Below are 22,915 nucleotides of genomic sequence, written 5' to 3'. Positions count from 1 at the left end.
TACACACATATACACAATAGGTTTCTAGGCTTCTTTTAGTTTCCATCAGCCAGACCCACTCACAAGCTATTCTAAAAGACACTTGCCCAAAGTGCCATACAGTGGGACTGAACCTGGGACCACATGGATTGGAAAGCAAATTTCTTAACCACCGCCTACCTGCACATACAATACTGAAATAGATTAGGAGGGGTCAGAGAAACTCATGAATTGACCTGAAAGGGCTGCAATGATTAAAGGTCACTTGGTGGATTAAATGTCACTGATGTAGATAATCTCTCTACTTTTTTCCCATATATGGTAAAAATCTAACAGAGTAAAGACAACCAGTCATAATAAAAAAAACTGCAATACTAACCTCAAAACGGGTTTGAACAAAGTCCACAAAATCCGGATAAAATTGGTTGGATGAACCAAATACAAGGCCTTTAGGTTTTTTTTATATCTGTGGAATAGCAGAACAAAGGAACGAAAGGAATTTATTATTATCATTATTATTATTATTATTATTATTATTATTATTATTATTATTATTATCATCATCATTAATAAATATCTGAACAAGGTATAAACAGTAACTGCATGACAATGTGACAATCTTTTTCAAGACCAGTGACTTTTCGTCACTGGAAAAAGGATGTATGTGTTTGCATTCGGACCCCTTCGCATCAAAGACCGGTGATTGTTGTGCACTGATGACGGGTAAATACCCAGAAACCCGGGTCCGTGCGTATCACGTGAGTTCGACGATGGGAAGGATGGCTTCCCTTTGCAAATACCGACTGGGCACAGAAAGTGTGTCAATAGCCAGCTGGAGAGGATGTTTTCCTGGGGCTACAAGCTACAGTAACATCCACCCTTAGTGGCTAGCCACATTTAAGTGGCAAATATACTTCACATTATTATCATTGTTCAACATTTGGTAATTTCAAGCAAATGTCTACTGTGTTGTCACCTGCTACACTGCCATGTTGCATGCATGTGTGTAGTATTATGTGTCTTTTTTTCTGTTGTTGGGAGGGTGCAAACTCTAATTCAGAGGTACAGTTTTTTTGTTGCATTAGTGTTTGTACTGTATGTTGTGTGTGTTGCGTGTTGGTTATCTAGCTTGCTGGTGGTAGTTTATTTCATTGGATATTTGCTGTATAGAGTGTATCTTGTATTTGTGGATTGTTTTGTTTAGGTTGTGTTACAGACACCTAATACATGGTACGCTGTGCACCTGTTCACAAAATGTCGATTTGATGGAGAGACTGAGCTTAGGTGTGGCACAAACATTGGACCACGGTAAACAGATCAGCTGTGCAGATCTTTCTGCAAAAAGACTGAACGCTCATACGCCATCTTCGATGGGAGAGTCCATCATCCTGGAATTGCTTGTGTTGTTGTTGTTGGTAATGATGATGATGATGATGATGATGATGATTGTATTGGCGATGATGCTTGATAAATGTGGCAAGAGTAACAATGATAGTGGTGGTGGTGGTGACAGTAATAATGACTGTGATGGTAATGATAGTGATGATGATGACAGCGGTAGTGATAACGATGATGGTGGTGGTGGTGATGATGACGAGGAGGAGGAGGCTGACTTACTTGCGGTCAAACTCCATGTACGTGTGTAGTAGCCAAGTAAGCTTGGGTTTGTTTCGGCTGTTCAAGCCGTAATGGAAGTAGATGACCGTGTAGTCGTTCTCCACGTATTGATCGAGGGTGTATTTGATGTAGCTACAAAGAAAGTAACAACCACAGATCATAGACATATAACGTTTGTGTATATATGTATATATATATATTTTTTTTCTCTTATTTTTTTTTTCTAGTTTCAGCTCAGAGCTGCGGCCATGCTGATGCACTGCCGTTTTGTGCTACACTGTTATTGAGACGAACCTCGTCTAATATGTGGCACTTGGTGAAGAATGGAGTTTGATACAGCTACTCTCATTTGCACCTCTTGCCGTGAGGTAGGTTCATCTGGGACTCTTGACAGGAAGAGGTCCAGCTTTGATTTAAAAACCGCTACATCTACTTTGTGCAAGTTCCTCAGACTCTTTGGGAGAATATTAAAAAGCTGTGGGCCCTTGAAACCCAGGCTGTTGCAGAAGCTGGTCCTGAAGCGTGATGGCATTGCCGGGATCTTTGGCACTATGCAGTGTCGTCTCGTTCTAGCATTGGTGTAGCTTACAATGCCAAAATTTGGCACAATTCCTTCCAGGATCTTCCAGACATATATACTGCATACCTCTCCAGGGAGTAGAGTCTTAGCTGTTTCAACCTTTCCCATATATATATATAATATATGTAATCATTAAAGATACATACAACCTTTCCTATATATATATATAATATATATATATAATATATAATCATTACTGATATAGGGTAAAAAATTATTAATTTATCAATTAATAAATTTTACTAAGTAGTTTCGGTATGGAAAATAATCATATTCGGTAAAAGACTTATACAAAAAGTGTTTGTTTTTTTTTAATATAATTATAACATTAATTAATGGTTTAGCAACAAGGGTTTAGAAAAAGAAATAACGGTCTTTTGGCTGCTATTTCTAAATTTTCGGTATGTGGTGAAGCAACTTGTGGCTAAACCCTTAAAAGGAGTACTTACGCCAGCAGTCGTTTGTGGTCCAGCACTTTACTCGATGGTAATCGGCAGGCAGAAAATATTATGACTTTTCTCCCATAAACATCGTCTCCTGTTGAAGAAAAAATAGAGGAAAATGGTTAAAAAAAGGAGGAAAAGGATAAAAAAAAAATGTCTTCTTTTCTTAAACATTTCAAACTATGCCAAACAACACATTTAAAAAGCTTGCAGCGATTTCATAGGAATTTCTACAACAGCTATCATCATTATTGCCAGCCGAGGGTATAACGAAGGCAGGTCTTTCTCTGCTTAGGGACTGTGGCAAAAGGGGCTGTGTGGTGGACTCATATGAAAGGTTTAACCCTTTAGAGTTCACATTATTCGGCCAAAATTAATCCTTTTTTATCCACTGCTTCTGTGCCGGTGGCACCGTAAAAGCACCATCCGACATGGCCGATGCCAGCGCCGCCTTGACTGGCTTCTGTGCTGGGGCACATTAAGACACCAACCGATCGTGGCCGCTTGCCAGACTCCCCTGGCCACCTGTGCTGGTGGACATAAAAGCACCCACTACACCGGAATGGTGGCGTTAGGAAGGGCATCCAGCTGTAGAAAACAGTGCCAGATCAGACTGGAGCCTGGTGCAGCCCCTGGCTTACCAGACCCCATTGAACCATCCAACCCATGCTAGCATGGAAAGCGGATGCTAAACGATGATGATGATGATTGTCTTGAACTAATCATGCATTATCTTGTAGCTATGAGATTTTGATGAGGTAGCTGTTAATTTTTTAAAAGATATTGTAAGGTTGGTGTGAGAGACCAGATCTGGCCAGTTTGAACGTAAAACAGGCAGAATGCTTTTGGCCGGATATGGCCGGTCTAAATGCTAAAGGGTTAAAGACAGGCACATTCCTATCTGGTCAAGACCTCATCGATTTCTTCAAATATCATTTGAAGAGGAAGCTGAGGGTAGAGAGAGAGAGATGCTGCTGTCTAGTGTGTTTATTAAAAAGTGGTCGACAGTAGGCGCAGGAGTGGCTGTGTGGTAAGTAGCTTGCTAACCAACCACATGGGCAAGTGTCTTCTGCTATAGCCCTGGGCCAACCAATGCCTTGTGAGTAGATTTGGTAGACGGAAGCTGAAAGAAGCCTGTCGTATATATGTATGTATATATGTGTGTGTGTACCTCAACATTGCTTGACAACCGATGCTGGTGTGTTTATGTCCCCGTAACTTAGCGGTTCGGCAAAAGTGACCAATAGAATAAGTACTGGGCTTACAAAGAATAAGTCCTGCGGTCGATTTGCTCAACTAAATGCAGTGCTCCAGCATGGCCGTAGTCAAATGACTGAAACAAGTAAAAGAGCAAAAGAGTAAGGAAGAATCTGTTTCTGTTGAGCTGATAGCAACCACCTGACACTCTCGGTCTTCTATTCGATGCCAACGTAACAGACTTACCAGCAATTTCCACAATGCCATAGCGAGAAACATCACTGAATTCTCCTTGTTCTTGTTCATCTTGTTGTACCTGAAAAAATAATTAACATTAATTAAAAACTTAACGTAAACTAATCCCAAAGTTTACATTGAAACTCCGACGTCTGGCAGCTGACTTGGCAGACAACCATAAAATTATTAACCATCTTACAAATAATAACTCTGAGCACCTTTTCAAACTCCACCTGTCTAACACCCGTGGACACGTTTACGTTGATTCCTCTGTGGTGTTGTTTTGCATTTATAATTAAATAAATATATACAAATAAAATTAGTAAAAAAAAAAAATATAAAGTTTAGTACTGTTCCTACTTTGCGGATTTTCACCTATTGTGGGGGGTTTTGGAACGTAACACCTGCGATAGTCAGAGGATTACTGTATGTATGTTAGATAGAAACTGAAAGAAGCTCATTGTATATGTGTGTGTGTATATATATATATATATATATATTAAGGACTCCCTTTGGTCATGACTGACCATGGGATTGCACCTAGAAAGTTACCCTCCCAGGCACAAGTCCGGGCAAGATTGTTTATGGAAGGCCAGCAGTCCCCCATGCATACCAGCCTCCCCTCTCCACACCACTGATGTTATGCAAGGAAACGGCAAAGGGGCCGATACAGCTTGGCACCTGTGACACTGCAACTCATTTCTAAGGCTGAGTGAACTGGGGCAACGTGAAATAAAATGTCTTGCTCAAGAACACAACATGCAGCCCGGTCCGAGATTCGAACTCACAACCTCACGATCGTAAGCCCAACGCTCTAACCATTGAGCCATGTGCTTTCACACTATATATATATAGAGGCGCAATGGCCTAGTGGTTAGGGCAGCGGATTCGCGGTCGCAGGATCGCGGTTTCGATTCTCAGACCGGGCGTTGTGTGTGTTTATTGAGCGAAAACACCTAAAAGCTCTACGAGGCTCCGGCAGGGGGTGGTGATCCCTGCTGTACTCTTTCACCACAATGGCGGTGCCCCAGCATGGCCACAGCTCAAGAGCTGAAACTGGAAAAACAAAAACAAAAACAAAACAAATACATATACAATGGGCTTCTTTCAGTTTCCATCTACCAAATCCACTCACAAGGCTTTGTTTTGTCTGGGGCTTTAGTAGAAGACACTTGTCCAAGGTGCCACGCAGTGGGACTGAACCCAGAACCATGTGGTTGGTAAACAAACTACTTACCACACAGCCACACCCATACACGCATACACAAATTGTTAGCAAGCTGGACAAAATACTTGGCAGCATCTCTCCAGGTTTTATGTTCTGAGTTCAAATTCTGCTAAAGCTGACAATGCTTTTAATCCTCTCTGGGTCGATAAAATAGGTACCTATTGAACACTGGGGTTGATTATAATCAACCAGGCCCCTCTCCCTATAGTAGAAAGGATTATTATTTATAATAATAATAATCCTTTAATACTACTATTATTAAGGCAGTCATGCCTCAGTAAAGTAAAAAAAAACAAACTACCCTTACCTGAGACGGACCAAGTTCTTTTTCAAAATCCTCGTCAATTAATCCATCAGGTGTGATGGAACCACTACGGAAAGCACTTTCCTCCTTGTTCAGCTCTAGAAAAAAGGAACAAAAAAAAATTACATTAGATTAATCTTTATTCCAGTTTTACCATTTATCCAGAGAGGGAAGGGCACCATCTATGGTACTTTATTTTTCCAGACCCTTCAAGACTGGCAAGGGTTAAGAAAAAAAAAAAGTTATTCTGAAGCCAGAAATCTGGCCTCAAATATATGTAACAGAATGAATACCTTAAAAGGCCCCTAAGAACCAGAAACTAGTGTTGAATTGGATAATGGATTCACCCCTAAAAAAAAAAAAAAAAAAGAAAGTTATTCTGAAACCAGAAACCTGGCCTCAAATATATGTAACAGAATGAACACCTTAAAAGGCCCCTAAGAAACAGAAACTAGTGTTGAATTGGATAATGGATTCACCCGAAAAAAAAAAAAAAAAAAAAGTTATTCTGAAACAGAAACCTGGCCTCAAATATATGTAACAGAATGAACACCTTAAAAGGCCCCTAAGAACCAGAAACTAGTGTTGAATTGGATAATGGATTCACCCCTTAAAAAAAAAAAAAAAAAGAAAGTTATTCTGAAACCAGAAACCTGGCCTCAAATATATGTAACAGAATGAACACCTTAAAAGGCCCCTAAGAACCAGAAACTAGTGTTGAATTAGATAATGGATTCACCCCTTAAAAAAAAAAAAAAAGAAAGTTATTCTGAAACCAGAAACCTGGCCTCAAATATATGTAACAGAATGAACACCTTAAAAGGCCCCTAAGGACCAGAAAATGGTGTTGAATTGGGTAATGGATTAACCCCTTTGGGACCAACTGCCACACTTGAGATTACACATGGATCTTTGATATTGGCTCCTTATTTTAAAGTAATCTGAATTAAAATCTTTCATTAAAATTTCATGTTAATTTATGTTTCAGGCTCCAGTTTAATAATCCTTAAATCCTTAAAAATGTTTTAGCCTGAAGGCCGCGGCCATGCTGGGGCACCACCGCTGAAATGATAAAGTTCTTTTTCTAAATTCTTCATCATTACCAAAATTAATTAAAACAAGGGGTAAAGACCCCCTTCGGTCATGAATGACCATGGGATTGAACCCAGAAAGTTCCCCTCCAAGGCACAAGTCCGAGCAAGGCTGTTTATGGAAGATCAGCAATCGCCCATGCATACCAGCTGCTCCTCGCCATGCCACTGATGATACCCAAGGGAAAGGCAAAGGGGCCGATACAGCTTGGCACCAGTGACATCACAACTCATTTCTACAGATGTGTGATCTGGAGCAACGTGAAATAAAGTGTCTTGCTCAAGAACACAACACTACACACAGTCTGGGATTTGAACTCACTACCTCATGTGCCTTCACTATAATTAAAATACACTAATTAACACTACAATTAAAACATACTAATTTGTTTTAACAGGAATTTTGGTAAGGAAAGGTTAAATCTGCTACACAAGAATATAAAACCCGAAGACCAGGGTCAAATATACCACAAACCAATTTGTCCAATTCTTCATTAATCTACTGTTCTTAACTGGAACTTCCTTTATTGCCCCTCAAAGGAAATAAAACAAAGTTGACTTGGGCAAGATTTGAACTCAGAATATAGAGAAACAAAATAAATACCTATTTCTTTACTATCCACAAGGGGCTAAACATAGAGGGGACAAACAAGGACAGACATAAGTATTAAGTCGATTATATCGACCCCAGTGCGTGACTGATACTTATTTAATTGACCCCGAAAGGATGAAAGGCAAAGTCAACCTCGGCAGAATTTGAACTCACAACGTAACGGCAGACGAAATACCTATTTCTTTACTACCCACAAGGGGCTAAACACAGAGGGGACAAACAAGGACAGACATAAGTATTAAGTCGATTACATCGACCCCAGTGCGTAACTGGTACTTATTTAATTGACCCCGAAAGGATGAAAGGCAAAGTCGACCTCGGCAGAATTTGAACTCACAACGTAACGGCAGATGAAATACTGCTAAGCATTTTGCCCGGCGCGTGGACCAAATTAAATACCACAACTCAGGCTCCATGCCATTGATGGATTTTCTCTAGAAGAGAGGAAACGGTTGATGTAACAGGAGAGGAAATAGTATTAGTTTAAGGGTACCAAACCTGCCATACACAGACAACTTCAGCTTTATATAGAGAGAGATAAACAAAATCTTTATAGTATATAAGACAGAGATTGTACACACACATAGGCATAGGAGTGGCTGTGTGGTAAGTAGCTTGCTAACCAACCACATGGTTCCGGGTTCAGTCCCACTGCGTGGCACCTTGGGCAAGTGTCTTCTACTATAGCCTCGGGCCGACCAAAGCTTGTGAGTGGATTTGGTAGACGGAACTGAAAGAAGCCCGTCGTATATATGTATATTATATATGTGTGTGGTGTGTGTTTGTGTGTCTGTGTTTGTCCCCCTAGCATTGCTTGACAACCGATGCTGGTGTGTTTATGTCCCCGTTACTTAGTGGTTCGGCAGGAGAGACCAATGGAATAAGTACTGGGCTTAAAAAGAATAAGTCCCTGGGTCGAGTTGCTCGACTAAAGGCGGTGCTCCAGCATGGCTGCAGTCAAATGACTGAAACAAGTAAAAGAGTATATATATTATATATATATATATATATATATATATATATATATATATATGTGTGGGTGTGTGTGTGTGTGTGTGTCTTTATATCTGTTTGTCCCCTTCATCATCGTTTGACAACCGGTGCTGGAGTTTTTGAGGCCTCGTAACTTAGCAGTTGGGCAAAAGAGACCAATAAAACCAGTATTATGCTTGCAAAGAATCGGTCCTGGGTTCGATTCAATCGACTAAAAATTCAGGGCAGTGCCCCAGCCTGGCCGCAGTCAAATGACTGAAACAAGCAAAAGAGTAAAGAGAGAGTAAGAAATTGTACAGCACTGCTTATTTCTGTTCAGACAGGATGATCGTGGCTGGAATGCCTCGGATCATAAGTCTGCTAAACCAATCCCTCCCCCCGCACTCACACACACCAATTCACTGTATTTAACCCTTTCGTTACTGTAGTTATTTTGAGATGCTCTGTGTTTCTTTCAATTACTTTAAATATAACAAAGAATTTAGTAAAATAATATCGTTATCATTAAGCTAGTGTTAGGAACATAAATTGTGACTAAGATTTGGTGGAAGATTTTAATTCCAAACTTAAGAAAACACGACATTTGTACTACAGAACCAGAGGCTATTTCAGCCGGCTTGGTATCAAAAGGGTTAAGAATTGTTTCTCTATTATATATCCTTAACCTTTATGTTACCCTATTTCTTTTGAGATGCTCTGTGTTTCTTCCAAATACTTTAAATATAACAAAGAATGTAGTAAAATAACATCGTTATCATTAAGCTGGTGTTAGAAACATAAATTGTGACTAAGGTTTGGTGGAAGATTTTAATTAAGAACTTACGAAAACAAGACATTTGTACGACAGAGCCAGAGGCTGTTTCAGCCAGGTTGGTATCAAAAGGGTTAAATTAATCATTTGTTAACTCTTTTATTACCATATTTCTGTTAAGATGGTCTGTGTTTCTTTCAATTATTTTAAATATAACAAAGAATTTAGTAAAATAACTTAGTTATCATTAAACTAGTGTTAGGAACATAAATTGTGACTAAGGTTTGGTGGAAGATTTTAATTCAGAACTTACGAAAACAAGACATTTGTACTACAGAGCCAAAGGCGGTTTCGGCCGGGTTGGTAACGAAAGGGTTAAAGAACTAACATCCTTATTTCTTCATCCTCTTGCTCCACCCATCTCATCTTTCCCTCATTCTCATCTGAAACCTCATCGATACCATAATTTCTTCAGGAACAATGACGAAACAGCAGCAACACTGCTGCAGCTACTGCAACCGCTATTGTTGCTGCTGCTGCTGCTGTTGTTGCAGATTGCAGCTGTTACTGCAACACACAATCTCAATCGCAGATAAGAAGAAGCACTTATTTATTTATATATTTATTTATATATTTATTTATATATTTATTTATCTATTTATTTTATTTACATCTTTAATTTTTCCCCGTTGATGCTATTTCCAAGACATGGCCCTCTCGTTAATCAAGAAACAAGTAACAACCACACAATAACGAGATTAACAGAACTGCGATATATCTAAAAAAGAAACGAGGTTACAATCTCCTTCTCTCTCCTCTCTCTCCCTCTTTCTCTCCACTCCATAAAACGCCTGCAGCTGCTCGCAGTTGCAACAATGCTGTGCACTGATACATGCAGAGAAGTTCCTGATAGGAATTATGTGTGCTGGAAGGCCAACAGCAATAATCATCCAATTTATGTTATATAATAGGAGCAGACGTGGCTGAATGGTTAAGAGGTCTGCTTCAAAACCACAGAGTTCCTGGTTCAATCTCACTGCGTGCTACCTTGGCCAAGTGTCTTCTATTATATATTTCTTTACTACCCACAAGGGGCTAAACATAGAGGGGACAAACAAGGACAGACAAACAGATTAAGTCGATTATATCAACCCCAGTGCGAAACTGGTACTTTATTTATCAACCCCAAAAGGATGTTTTTCACGCCTTTAGGGGTCAGTGAACAAAGCACTAACCAAATATTAGGACGATGTCCTATCTCTCTTCCTCTTTCCATCTCTCTCTTTCCCTATCTCTGTCTATCTGTCTGTTTCTCTCTCTCAAGAAAGGCTCATTCACATCGTGGGGTCCAAAAATAAAAGCAAAAAAAAATGAATTGGCCCCTGGTTTGTTACTGGTATTTACTGAGGCAACCAGGAAGCAGCAATGTTAGAAACTGCAACCAAATCACCCTTAAATCACACACTACAATCCCAGTTTTAAAACATGAAACGATACATTGAATAATGGAATCCTAGATACATTTGTCCTAGATGTGAATGTAAGGTCAAGAATGGTGCCATCAACAAATTCAACCCCAAAAGCATAACAGTTGTCATAATATGGGATGGTCACAGATGGAACGCTGTTGGGTACAGGTCTAATTCATGCGTCGTTTGTGCAGCTAATGGTGTCGTCATCCAAGCAGCGAATGCACATCATGTAAAAAGCTAATGCACCAATCATCCCTGCAATGACTGTACCTCCCATCCATGCCCTACCATGCAAAAGTGAACCTTTTAGTGATGCAACTAATGCACCGGTCATTTATGACATGCCATGACATGCAGCTAGCATACGCTGCATCCATGCAGTGAATGCCCCATTCGTGCATCTGTCACTCACACCCATTTGTGCAAATAGTACAGGAAACTAATGCACTAGTCATTCACACCAAACCATGCAACTAATACACTTGTCCATTATTTACATTCGACGGATATTTGTCCTCATCTTGTTTGTTGTTAACACAGCGTTTCAGCTGGTATACCCTCCAACCTTCATCAGGAGTCTTGGGGGAAATTTCAAACCCTTGATTTCTCATTCCTAAGGTATTTAGCACGCCAGGCGAAATGCGTAGCCGTATTTCGTCTGCCGTTACGTTCTGGGTTCAAATTCCGCCGAGGTCAACTTTGTCTTTCATCCTTTCGGGTTCGATAAAATAAGTACCAGTTACGCACTGGGATCGATGTAATCGACTTAATCCGTTTGTCCCCTCTGTGTTTAGCCCCTTGTGGGTAGTAAAGAAATAAATTATTATTATTATTATTATCATCATTATTATTCAGGTCACTGCCTGGAATTGCCATATGCCCAAGGGCATATGGTGTAGTGGTTAAGAGTGTGGGCTACTAACCCCAAGATTCCGAGTTCGATTCCAAGCAGTGACCTGAATAATAATAATAATAATAATAATAGCGGGATGGGCTACTCAACCAGAAGAAAATTCTAACTGGGCCCCACCTGCAAGGTCATGTGCTGTTTATCTTGATATGAGATCACCATGTCACGCACATATCAGACGGGTAGTCATGATGGGCTTCGTATATTTTACCCCAGTGTCACTTTGATGGCATGCACTGCTCTTTCACTCAATAATAATAATAATAATGATAATAATGATAATAATAATAATAACATTGAAAAATACCTTAGGAATGAGAACCCAGGTTCGAAATTTCCCCAAGACACCTGATGAAGGCTGGAGGGTATTATCAGCCGAAACGTTGTGTTAACAACAAACAAGATGAGGAGAAATATACGTTAGTTGTAAATAATGTACATAATTCCTCATCTCTTAAATATAGAACTGTAATGCACTTGTCATCCGTGAAACAAGTGCACCTGTTAACTGGGGGCAAACCAGATCAGCAAGTCCTGCATACCTTCATCATGCAACTAGTGCAGCTGTCAGCCATGAAACTCATGCAACTATCATTCAGGCACCACTGCAAACTACTGCACATGCCACTCATGCAAATGGTGTACCTGTTCACCAGGCAAATTACTGCAGCAGCCCTCCACAATCCCACCATGCAACAAGCAAATGGTGTGCATGCAAATGGTGCACATGTCTTTGGTTGCCAGTTACCCCTAAAACTTTCAAAGTGTAGAAGATTCTGTGACAAACTAACCTGTAACCCTCAAAAAATGGAAATTTTGATTGTAATATATATATATATGTATGTATGTATGTATGTGTGTGTCGAAACCACAATGATATCTGTGGGGCAGCTGATGATGGACGTATGTTGGATTGCTGGTATGGCTGTTTTTGTATATTTGAAATAGTATTACAACACATCCTTTAGATATCTATCTATCTATCTATATATATATATATATATATATATATCTATATATATATATATATATATATATATTATATATATATATATATGTTAGCAATTTTATATATATATATATATATATATATATATATGTTAGCAATTTTTCAACCAAAAGGCAAAAATATGTCACTAAAGCGACTGAGGGTGCTATTCAGCCCCAGTATTGCTAGAAATAAGAGTCAAAGCAACTCATAACCAAAATAATGAACCATCTTTTTCAATGTCCCTTAGTACCGGACATAGCCAGATCACCAGTAATTTCACATTTACATTAATGCTCATCAGTGGCTCTTACCAGTGCCTTGGCTTAAACTCAATTCACCTTGTCAGTTTATAAGATCACCATGGAAATCATACATTATATTTTACTCTTTTACTCTTTTACTTGTTTCAGTCATTTGACTGCGGCCATGCTGGAGCACCGCCTTTTAGTACTTATTCTATCGGTCTCTTTTGCCGAACCGCTAAGTAACGGGGACATAAGCACACCAGCATCGGTTGTCAAGCAATGCTAGGGGGACAAACACAAACACACACATACATACATATATATATATATATATACGACAGGCTTCTTTCAGTTTCCGTCTACCAAATCCACTCACAAGGCTTTGGTCGGCCCGGGGCTACAGTAGAAGACACTTGCCCAAGATGCCACGCAGTGGGACTGAACTCGGAACCATGTGGCAGGTAGACAAGCTACTTACCACACAGCCACTCCTGCGCCTATATATATATATATATATATTCTTTTATTTTTTTTTCTATTTCCATCTCCCAATTTCATTCACAAGGCTTTGGTCAACCCAGAGTTATATTAGAAGACACTTGCCCAAGGGCTTGCGCAAATGTTTTCTACCACAGCCCCAGGTTGACCGAAAGACTATCAAAGTTATTAAACTAAAGTACTAGTGCAGGGCAGCAGATTAGTGGAGTACTAGAGTACAAGATGAGATGCCTTGTGGTGTTTGTGACCACCCCTTTGTGTTCAGTGTTGATGTGTAGTAGAGTTAATGTATTTCCATTCCCCTGTTTAATCCTCACCCCCTCCACTCCCAGTCCCTGGGTGCCTTTAGGAGGGTCCACTCTGTTGTAGACAATAGATTTAGGGTCTCCGAGGAGAACCATCTCTCCTGGTACTGGTCTGGATGCTGTCCTTCCTTCTCTGACTAAGAGGTAACAAATAAAAAAAAAAAATAAATAGAAATAAAAATGAAATGAAATAACACAATTTTCTCTTTCTCATGATCGGATGAATGGCAAAAAGTCTGGAATGGTAAATTCTTATGATTATGATGATGGCTGTGGTGGTGGTGAGGGTAGATGGGGGTAATGGTGGTGATGGTGGCAGTGAAGGTGTTGGTGATGTAGCGTAAGATGGCAATGGTGATTGAAGTGTAATAATAATGGTTAATAAGAACGGTGGCGGTAGCAGCAGTGGAGGTAGTGGCTGTGATGCTGCGATGGTCGTGGCGATGTAATGATGATGTTGCTGAGGGTGGCGGTGATGGTGAAATGATAATAATGATGATTTTGTGGAAGAGGAGGAGGAGGAGGAGAGGATAGTAGTGGTGATGCAATGAGGGTGAGGGTGGTGGAAGCGTTGAAATTATGGTGACGATGACGACGACAATGATGACGATGACGATGATGATTGTTCTGCATCAACAGTGAAAGAAGAGTTGTTTCACAGTAAAACAGACAAATACCACCACATCAATAGGCCAAAAGAAAAATAAAAATCACATTAATAGGCAAAAAATCACAATAGGCAAAAAAAATCACATGAATAGGCAACCATCACATTAATAGGCAAAAAATTATATCATAGGCAACCATCAGACCAATAGGCAACCATCACATTGATAGGCAAAAAATCACATATCAATAGGCAAAAATCACATCTAAAAATAAAAATGACATCAATAGGCAATCACCATACCAATAGGCAGCCATCACATCAATAGGCAATAAAATGACATTATAGGCAACCACTACATGAACAGGTAGAAAAAAACACATCAATAGGAAACCACCACATCTATAGACAGCCATCACATCAATAGGCAACGACCACATCTATAGGCAGCCATCACATCAATAGGCAACGACCACATCTATAGGCAGCCATCACATCAATAGGCAATGACCACATCTATAGGCAGCCATCACATCAATAGGCAATGACCACATCTATAGGCAGCCATCACATCAATAGGCAACGACCACATCTATAGGCAACCGTGATAACTATAGGCAACATTGATAACCCCTTCTACAGGCAAAGAGGGACAAAAATGAAACTGGGAACTAAAGTTTGGGTAGTGTTTTTGTCGGTTACTGAACCTCTATGAGCCGGTTGAGTTTCCGTTATGTTTGGGCGACGCACTCTAAGATATTTGTGTGGGTGGACATAGGCAGCACTGTCCCTTAGATGGGAATACAACCTCACCCCTCGTGAGTAAGGGCCAGACACAACAAATCTAACCCGAAGCATTTTCCAACCCTGATATAGAAACTTCAGTTTCCGTTGGCTGTTATTTCTAGCCTATTTCTGTTTCTTAGCCTGAGGTAGGTCAGACATTCCAGCCATGACCTTCCCATCCCATCCTGTCTATTTGAGGTATGCACAACTCTGCATGTGTCCTTTACTTCTTTGTGAACAGAGTGAGCAGGTGTAATTTAAGGATCTGGTTGCTATTTCTAGCATGTTTTAACAGTCACGTGGAACTGATCTCATTGATTTACATCAGCAGCCACAGCAGTAGTAGGAATAATTGTTGTAGTAGTAGTAGTAGTAGTAGCGGTAGTAGTAGTAGTAGTAGTAGTAGCGGTAGTAGTAGTAGTAGTAGTAGTAACAGTAATAGTAGTAGTAGTAGTAATTGTAGTGTTAGTAGTAGTAGTAGTAATAGTAGTAGTAGTAGCTGTAGTAGTATAATAGTAGTAGTAGTAATTGTAGTAGTAGTAGTAGTAGTAATAGTAGTAGTAGTAGTAGTAGTAATAGTAGTAGTAGTAGTAACAGTAATAGTAGTAGTAACAGTAATAGTAGTAGTAATGTAGTAGTAGTAGTAGTAGTAATAGTAGTAGTAATAGTAGTAGTAGTAATAGTAGTAGTAGTAATAGTAGTAGTAGCAACAGTAATAGTAGTAGTAGTCAATGGAGCAATCTAAATCTAAAGTAGAAAGAATTCTAAGAGATTACTGATACTACACCTCTTTCATATTCTTCTACTAGTTTCATGTAATAGACCACGCCCATGCTGGAGCACCACTGCCACGGTCATACAAACCGCAGGGCATACTCTAGCACAGGAGTCAGGAATTTATCAAATCATTACATTTTAACATTTAATCACAAAGGGACATAACTCAAAAAACACTAGTCCATACCCCGAGTTAATGAGGAAGTGGTCTAGGTGCTTGATCGATTTTCTAGAAATAGCAGCTAAATATACTTCAGATCCTTCGTCAATGTTAAGCGTGATTTGAAAGACACGTCAAGTAATTTGGTTCTGACTTCTCTGCTCATTGCTAAAGGATGGCCACAATTGGAATGGCTTTGACCATAATTTAGGTGAATTGAAGCTGGTGGATAAATATTCTTTCATTCCTACCATCTTTCCTTCTTAATTTTTTCTCATTCTTTTTTTCTGATGAAGTACTAACATCCGAAACGTCAAAAACAACTTTTCCCCTTTGTTTCATCTTCTTTGTTTTTTTTGGGTTTTTTTTTCTCATTCATAAATACACACTCTCAAAAGAGTCCAGAAGCTGGCTACCCGCATGGTTCTTGGTCTCAAGCATTTGTCTTATGAAGAAAGGCTGAAGATGCTCGACCTTTATTCTCTAGAAAAACGACGACGCCGTGGTGATCTCATTCTTGCTCACAACATCATAAGCGGAAAGTGTAACCTCTTGAAAGAGCTGTTCTTCACTCCTGCTCCAGAGCGTCGGCTGCGGGGTCACTTCGAAAAGCTCTATCTGCGACGATTTCATCTCAATCGAAGGAGAGGGGCTTTCTCCGTCCGGGTTGCGGATCCGTGGAATAAGCTGCCGGACGAGATAGTGAAGATGCCGACGACCGCTCGGTTCAAAGTCTCTCTTGACCAGAAATGGCCTGAACTCTTTGCATGAACACCCTCCCTGTACATAACTCCATGTCCCCCTACATGGCCTTACTTTTTGCTTTTTGAGCCAAAAAATTAACTTAACACACACACACCACACATGAACAAACTGGAAATAAATTTACAAAGAAATATTTAATAAATATACAGTTGTCTTTGCTATACATATAAATGTCTCACAGTTCACCAGGTCATCACCAGCTCATTCTATGGAGAGAGAGTCACAGAAACCTATGAAACCACTTATAAAAAATGCTATGAACATCAGGCACTGCCTTTTCTCATTTGCATATCAATAATTCATTAGTAATATATGTTAATTAATTACAGTACTGAGTTGGCATATAAGTTGTGAACAAATTTACATATGTTTAATAAAGATGGGTCTGGCCTCTCTGGGCTAATATGCCTCATATTTAAACCACAATGATTTTCTGTGTCAATTCAGCCAAATCTGGCTCAAATATTCTACTTGGTTGATGTTAAAACTGGCCAGATCCTGCCTCTTACACCTAACCTACAATGTCGTTATAAAAGCTATAAGATAACCCATGATTAATTTAAAATAAAATGAATAGAAAAGCATTACATTTGACAGAGTAATCTGCATGCTAATGGGTTAGCCTACAGGAGGGACCCGCTGTGGGAACAAATCTTATGTTTGAAACACAGGGGTCTTGCTGGACCAAGAGCCCTCATGCTTAAGCTAGAAGGGGTTAGCTGTGTTAATAGACATCATGTTTCAAACATAGGGGTCTTGTTGAACCAAGAGCCCTCATGTTTCAAACACAGGGTCTTGTTGGACCAAGAGCCCTCATGTTTCAAACACAGGGGTCTTGTTGGACCAAGAGCCCTCATGTTTCAAACACAGGGTCTTGCTGGACCAAGAACCCTCATGCTTAAGCTAGAGGGGGTTAGCTGTGTTAACAGGCATCATGTTTCAAACACAGGGTCTTGTTGGACCAAGAGCCCTCATGTTTCAAACACAGGGGTCTTGTTGAACCAAGAGCCCTCATGTTTAAGCTAGAGGGGGTTTGCTGTGTTAACAGGCATCGTGTTTTAACCATATGGGAGGGAGGGCTCACTGTACCATGTTTGGACCCGGGAGTGGAGTGTTCCAATGCACTAGTAGGGACCAAGCAAAAGTAGTTGAGTTATTCTTAAGAGAGAGGACAGAGAGAGAGAGAATGAAGAGAGAGAGAGAGAGAGAGAGAGAAAGAGAGAGAGAGAGAAAGAAGAGAGAGAGAGAGAAAGAAGAGAGAGAGGGAGAGAGAAAGAAGAGAGGGAGAAAGAAGAGAGGGAGAAAGAAGAGAGAGAGAAAGAAGAGAGAAAGAAGAGGGAGAGAAAGGAGAGACAGAGAGAAAGAAGAGAGAGAGAAAGAAGAGAGAGAGAAGAGAGGGAGAGAAGAGAGGGAGAAAGAAGAGAGGGAGAAAGAAGAGAGAGATAGAGAGATAGAAGAGAGAAAGAAAAGAAAGAAGAGAGAGATAGAGAGATAGAAGAGAGAGAGAAAGAAAGAAGAGAAAGAAGAGAGAGAGAGAGAGAAAGGAGAGAGAGAGAGGGTCCTATGCTATACAGTTTCTCCACCCATACACATGTCAGTAAAGTGAAATGTTAAAGTTAGTCTCAAGCCCTCAGGCCCATTATCCTGGTTCCCATGGCATTTAAGCCATTCACAGTACAAAATTTCTCCAAAAATATATCACCTCCTCATTTGTCTAATCCGGTACATATTTTGATGCTTCTAATGAAAACAAGTTTGTTTATTTATGTCTACATGGCTGTTCAATAAGCTATTTAGCATCTTAAGTTCTATATATATAGAACAGTGAGAATGAGTGCTCAACACCACATTGTTGGATAAATATTCTTTATTTGTGAGTTAGTAAAGCTACCATTGGTTTCATGCTGAGAGCTCTTAGCAATTATCAAGCCTGTCACATCGGGACATTGGTACTCAGATCCATCTTGGATGAGAATGGAGACGAGTACCAACATTCCATGTGCAAGGCTTCATAATTGTTGAGAAATTTCTCTTAGCACAAAACCAACGGAAGCCTTAGGGGAGATAACTGCCCCATGAATGTCGCTAGGGTCACCAGACTAGACTAGTCTCGCCTATCAGTGGTTACATTATGTGGTTTGTACCTGATGACTGTGTTGAGATGTTACACATTTTATAACTTATTAATTGGCATGTTCTCAGCATAAGAAACTATTAGTAGCAAATAAAAACACATACTGTGCCTATCAAATAATATTTATCTTTCACCAGGTGGAGAACTTTTTTGGTTGACCATATCTTCATGGAACAGTACGTGATATATATATATCATATTGATAATAATAATATGAGGGAATATTATTCCAAACTTACAGGGAAAAATTCAATTAAGAAATACTAAATCAAATTTCACAAAATATAATATATATAAAATATATATGTATGTATGTATATATATATATATATATATATATTATATATATATAAATTAGAAAAAACCCCACCTTTTATCAAATCAATATTAAAAAATTAAATTATACCATTTAGAAATATTACATATTATAGAAAGATTAAATATAAGATATTTATTATTTTGCACGTTACTTAATCATTGTTATATGTTTTATCTTATATTTAATCTTTCTATAATACGTAATTTTTCTTAATGGTATAATTTAATTTTTCAATATTGAATTGATGAAAGATGTTTTTTTCTTCTAATTTATATATACATATATAAACCTTTTATAATGTGATACAAGTCTTTGGTGTAGCAATTGCATGCGGCTGAAGAGGGCTTTTGAACTATCTGTTATATCGATTATGCATTGATGTAAGAATAAGTTGTTCTATAAAGCCCGAAACATATGTACCACAACATCCTTTGTGTCCTGTTTTTCATTTATTTCATTTGATATATATATTCTATCACCTATGCCACTAGCTGGCATATACAGGTGCTTACATTTATCAAGTATTCACCCTGAATTTATATATATATATATATATATATATATATATAAAGAGGCTTTAATATTCTCCATCTACCAAATCTGATCCTAAAGACATTTTTCAACCCCATCCCATCTGACTGTATCCCTGTATCCCTACAACCACACAGTTGCAAAACTAACTCCAGATAATCTTCGGGGACTAATTCGTTGAAGCAACAACAGATCACAGGGCTTTGTGAGTAGCTAGTGAAAACCAAGGGGTGTATATGTGCATGCATGTGTGTATGTGTAGAAAAGAGAAATGGGGAGAGGCAGTGGAGCGACAAGAAGGGAACCTCCTGTGAATGACAGCCTAGTGGTGCTCGTGGTCCCCAAATCCCACCGCCCACCATCACACGTAAACTACAGAGAAAGGGTCCCAACAAATGCTAATTATGATAAACAGTCGAAGCAGACTGATCGAGTTTGGAGTGAAAGCAGAACATACATCAATCAGGGTTAATTAATTAAAAAAAATTTGGGGTTTGTAGATTAGGGTGGAGGACCAGTTCATGCAGGGGTGTACTCGAGTGGTAACCATTGAAGAGCAGAAGGTTAAAAAAGAGACAGAGAAAGACAGAAATGGAGAGATGTCTATATATATATACATATATATGTGTGTGTGTGAATATATATATATATATATATGTATATATATGTGTGTATATATGTGTGTATATATATATGTGTGTATATATATATATGTATATACATATATATATTTATATATATATATGTATGTATATGTGTGCACATATATATATGTGTGTGTGTATGTGTGTGTATGCAGAAATATATATATATATACATATATATATACACATACATATATAAATATATACATACATATACATACATACATATATATATACATACATATACATACTTACATATATATATACATACATATACATACATACATATATATATACATACATATACATACATACATATATATATACATACATATACATACATACATATATATATACATACATATACATACATACATATATATATATATATATATATATATACATACACACACATATATATATATATATACACACATACATATATATATATATATATACACATACATACATATATATACACATACATATATATACATACATACACATATATATATGTACAGACACACACACAAAGTGAGAAAGGGGTAAAAAATTTGAAAGAGAAGAGTGATTTTTTTGCAAAAAAAAAAATACAAACAAACAGTTAAGTTTACCTTCCTCTGCTTCAATTTCAGCTGTACAAATATAATTTTGTAAGAAAATATAAACAATGGGAGAAAGAGAGAGAGAAAGAGAGACAACAGGTAAACAGAAAACATTCAAGTAATAACAGTAAGAATAATGGTACTTATTTTATTGATCCTGTAATAATAATAATAATGATAATAATAATAATGATAATAATAATAACAACAGCAACAACAGAGTTTCTTTGCCCTAGGTGTCGGGAAGACACTCGGCAAGAAATGGGAACAAAATTGAATGAAGAGGAGGAGGAGGAGGATGCTACTACTACTACTACTACTACTACTACTAATAATAATAAAAATAATAATGATAATAATAATGATAATAATAATAATAATAATAATAATAATATTAATAATAATAATAATAATAATAATAATAATAATAATGATGGGCTTTTAATAAATAATCCATTGCAATCACATTACGCTCTTCTTATTGTCTATTTACCTTCATGAAGACTAATGTTAATCTTTATAAACTAATAATAATAATAATAATAATAATAATAATAATAATAAATGCCCTGATGCAGTACCAGGCAGTGGCTCTCATGGCTTCTTGTCTTAACTGATTGGAAGTGTTATCATGTACATTGTTTTGTCTTGGTATAAAAGATGGGCTACAGCAAATATTCTGCTCAATACCACAGATTTGCTTGTCAGTTGTTTGACTTTAACCAGTTGAGCATGTCCCTTAGTGGTTGACGATATGAGCATCTCTGATCACGAGCAGAAGTAGTGGGGGAGCATCATAGCCATGTGTTGAGAGGAATTCTTTGGGGTTTGAATAATTCACCCTTGGAAACATGGGTGGTTCTTTCAACGTCCTTAAACAACCCTTATTCAGGGACCTTTTGAGCGGGATGGGCTACTCAACCTGAAGAAAATTCTAACAGGGCCCCACCTGCAAGGTCATGTGCTGTTTATCTTGATATGAGATCACCATGTTGCACACATATGGTTGTGATGCATGTGCCTGGTGTACCCTTATCAGACGGGTAGTCATGATGGGTATACTGGGCTTCGTATATTTGTATCCCAGTGTCACTTTGATGGCATGGACTGCTCTCTCGCTCAATAATAATAATAATAATAATAATACTAATGATAATAATAATTTCGCTTTTGGATTTGGTTTGCAAGATTCTTTATGTGAGTTCGTGTGTTGAAGCATGTTCTGTTGTGTCTGGGGAGAGCCATTTTCTTTTAGTACCTTATAATTATAACACACTTACGGGTAAAATTTCCACTTTTTTCTTATTTTTTTTCTCCCCTAAAATTTTTGTTGCGTCTTTCAACCTTTTCAATATTCTTGACTATTTTTGTTATTTTAGGAAAATAAAAATAAGAAAAAGTGGAGATTTTACCGAAAAGAAAATGACTCTCCTCAGACACAACAGAATGATAATAATAATAATAATAATAATAATAATAATAAATTCACACAATCATCATCCAGTAATCAGTAATATAACACAACCCATCACATGGCACAACTCAGCTATCGTAATACACACAACGTACGGTCACAAACCACAATACAATTAACACATGACAAACAGATGTAACAACAACAACAACAACAAGAGAAACAACAAAACAAACCTCCCCACCACCACCACCAACAACAACATGTGACGACAAAACAAAATTGAATATTTAGTAGACAAACAGTTAGTTTTCGTATGGCAGCACATTCCACCTTCCCTGCCCTTTCAAAAAGAAGTGAAAAAAAAAAAAACCCCACAGCACTAATGACCTTCAGGAACATGGAGATGCATGTAGTGATGTAGCAGAATTTGTAGTGAAAACATGGAATAATAATAATAATAATAATAATATAATAATAATAATAATAATAAGCTAATAGAAATTGAAAAAAATGTGGCATCTCAAGGCGACTACAGTACCAGTGATTGTAGGATCTCTAGGAATGATAAAAAAAGGTACTGAAACCTATTTGAAAATGATTCTAGGCTTACCATCCCTACAGGAAGTGCAAAAAATCGTATCAACTGGAACGGCTCATGTAAGAGAAGAGAACTATCACTGTGAAAGCAACATCCATCCATGAATTTATTTATTTAT

At 38.1% G+C, this 22,915-nt stretch overlaps 1 protein-coding gene across 1 annotated transcript in view; it reads right to left on the bottom strand.

The window, feature by feature from the left end:
* LOC115225660 (rho GTPase-activating protein 1) overlaps positions 1–22,915 on the bottom strand; it is a 113,443-nt gene that overhangs the window by 5,253 nt on the left and 85,275 nt on the right. The window contains exons 7-12 of the mRNA XM_036514513.1: positions 20,792–20,812; positions 5,589–5,683; positions 4,063–4,132; positions 2,626–2,713; positions 1,597–1,728; positions 359–445 (exon numbers count right to left, since the gene is read on the bottom strand). Coding sequence (XP_036370406.1) covers positions 359–445; positions 1,597–1,728; positions 2,626–2,713; positions 4,063–4,132; positions 5,589–5,683; positions 20,792–20,812 — 493 coding nt within the window. The remainder of the gene's footprint in view (positions 1–358; positions 446–1,596; positions 1,729–2,625; positions 2,714–4,062; positions 4,133–5,588; positions 5,684–20,791; positions 20,813–22,915) is intronic.

The sequence above is a fragment of the Octopus sinensis genome, linkage group LG28 (genome assembly GCF_006345805.1).
Source record: "Octopus sinensis linkage group LG28, ASM634580v1, whole genome shotgun sequence".
In the NCBI taxonomy this organism is placed as follows: Eukaryota; Metazoa; Mollusca; class Cephalopoda; order Octopoda; family Octopodidae; genus Octopus; species Octopus sinensis.
Note: the sequence above shows the minus strand (reverse complement) of the source record. Positions and strands in the feature narration are given on the sequence as shown.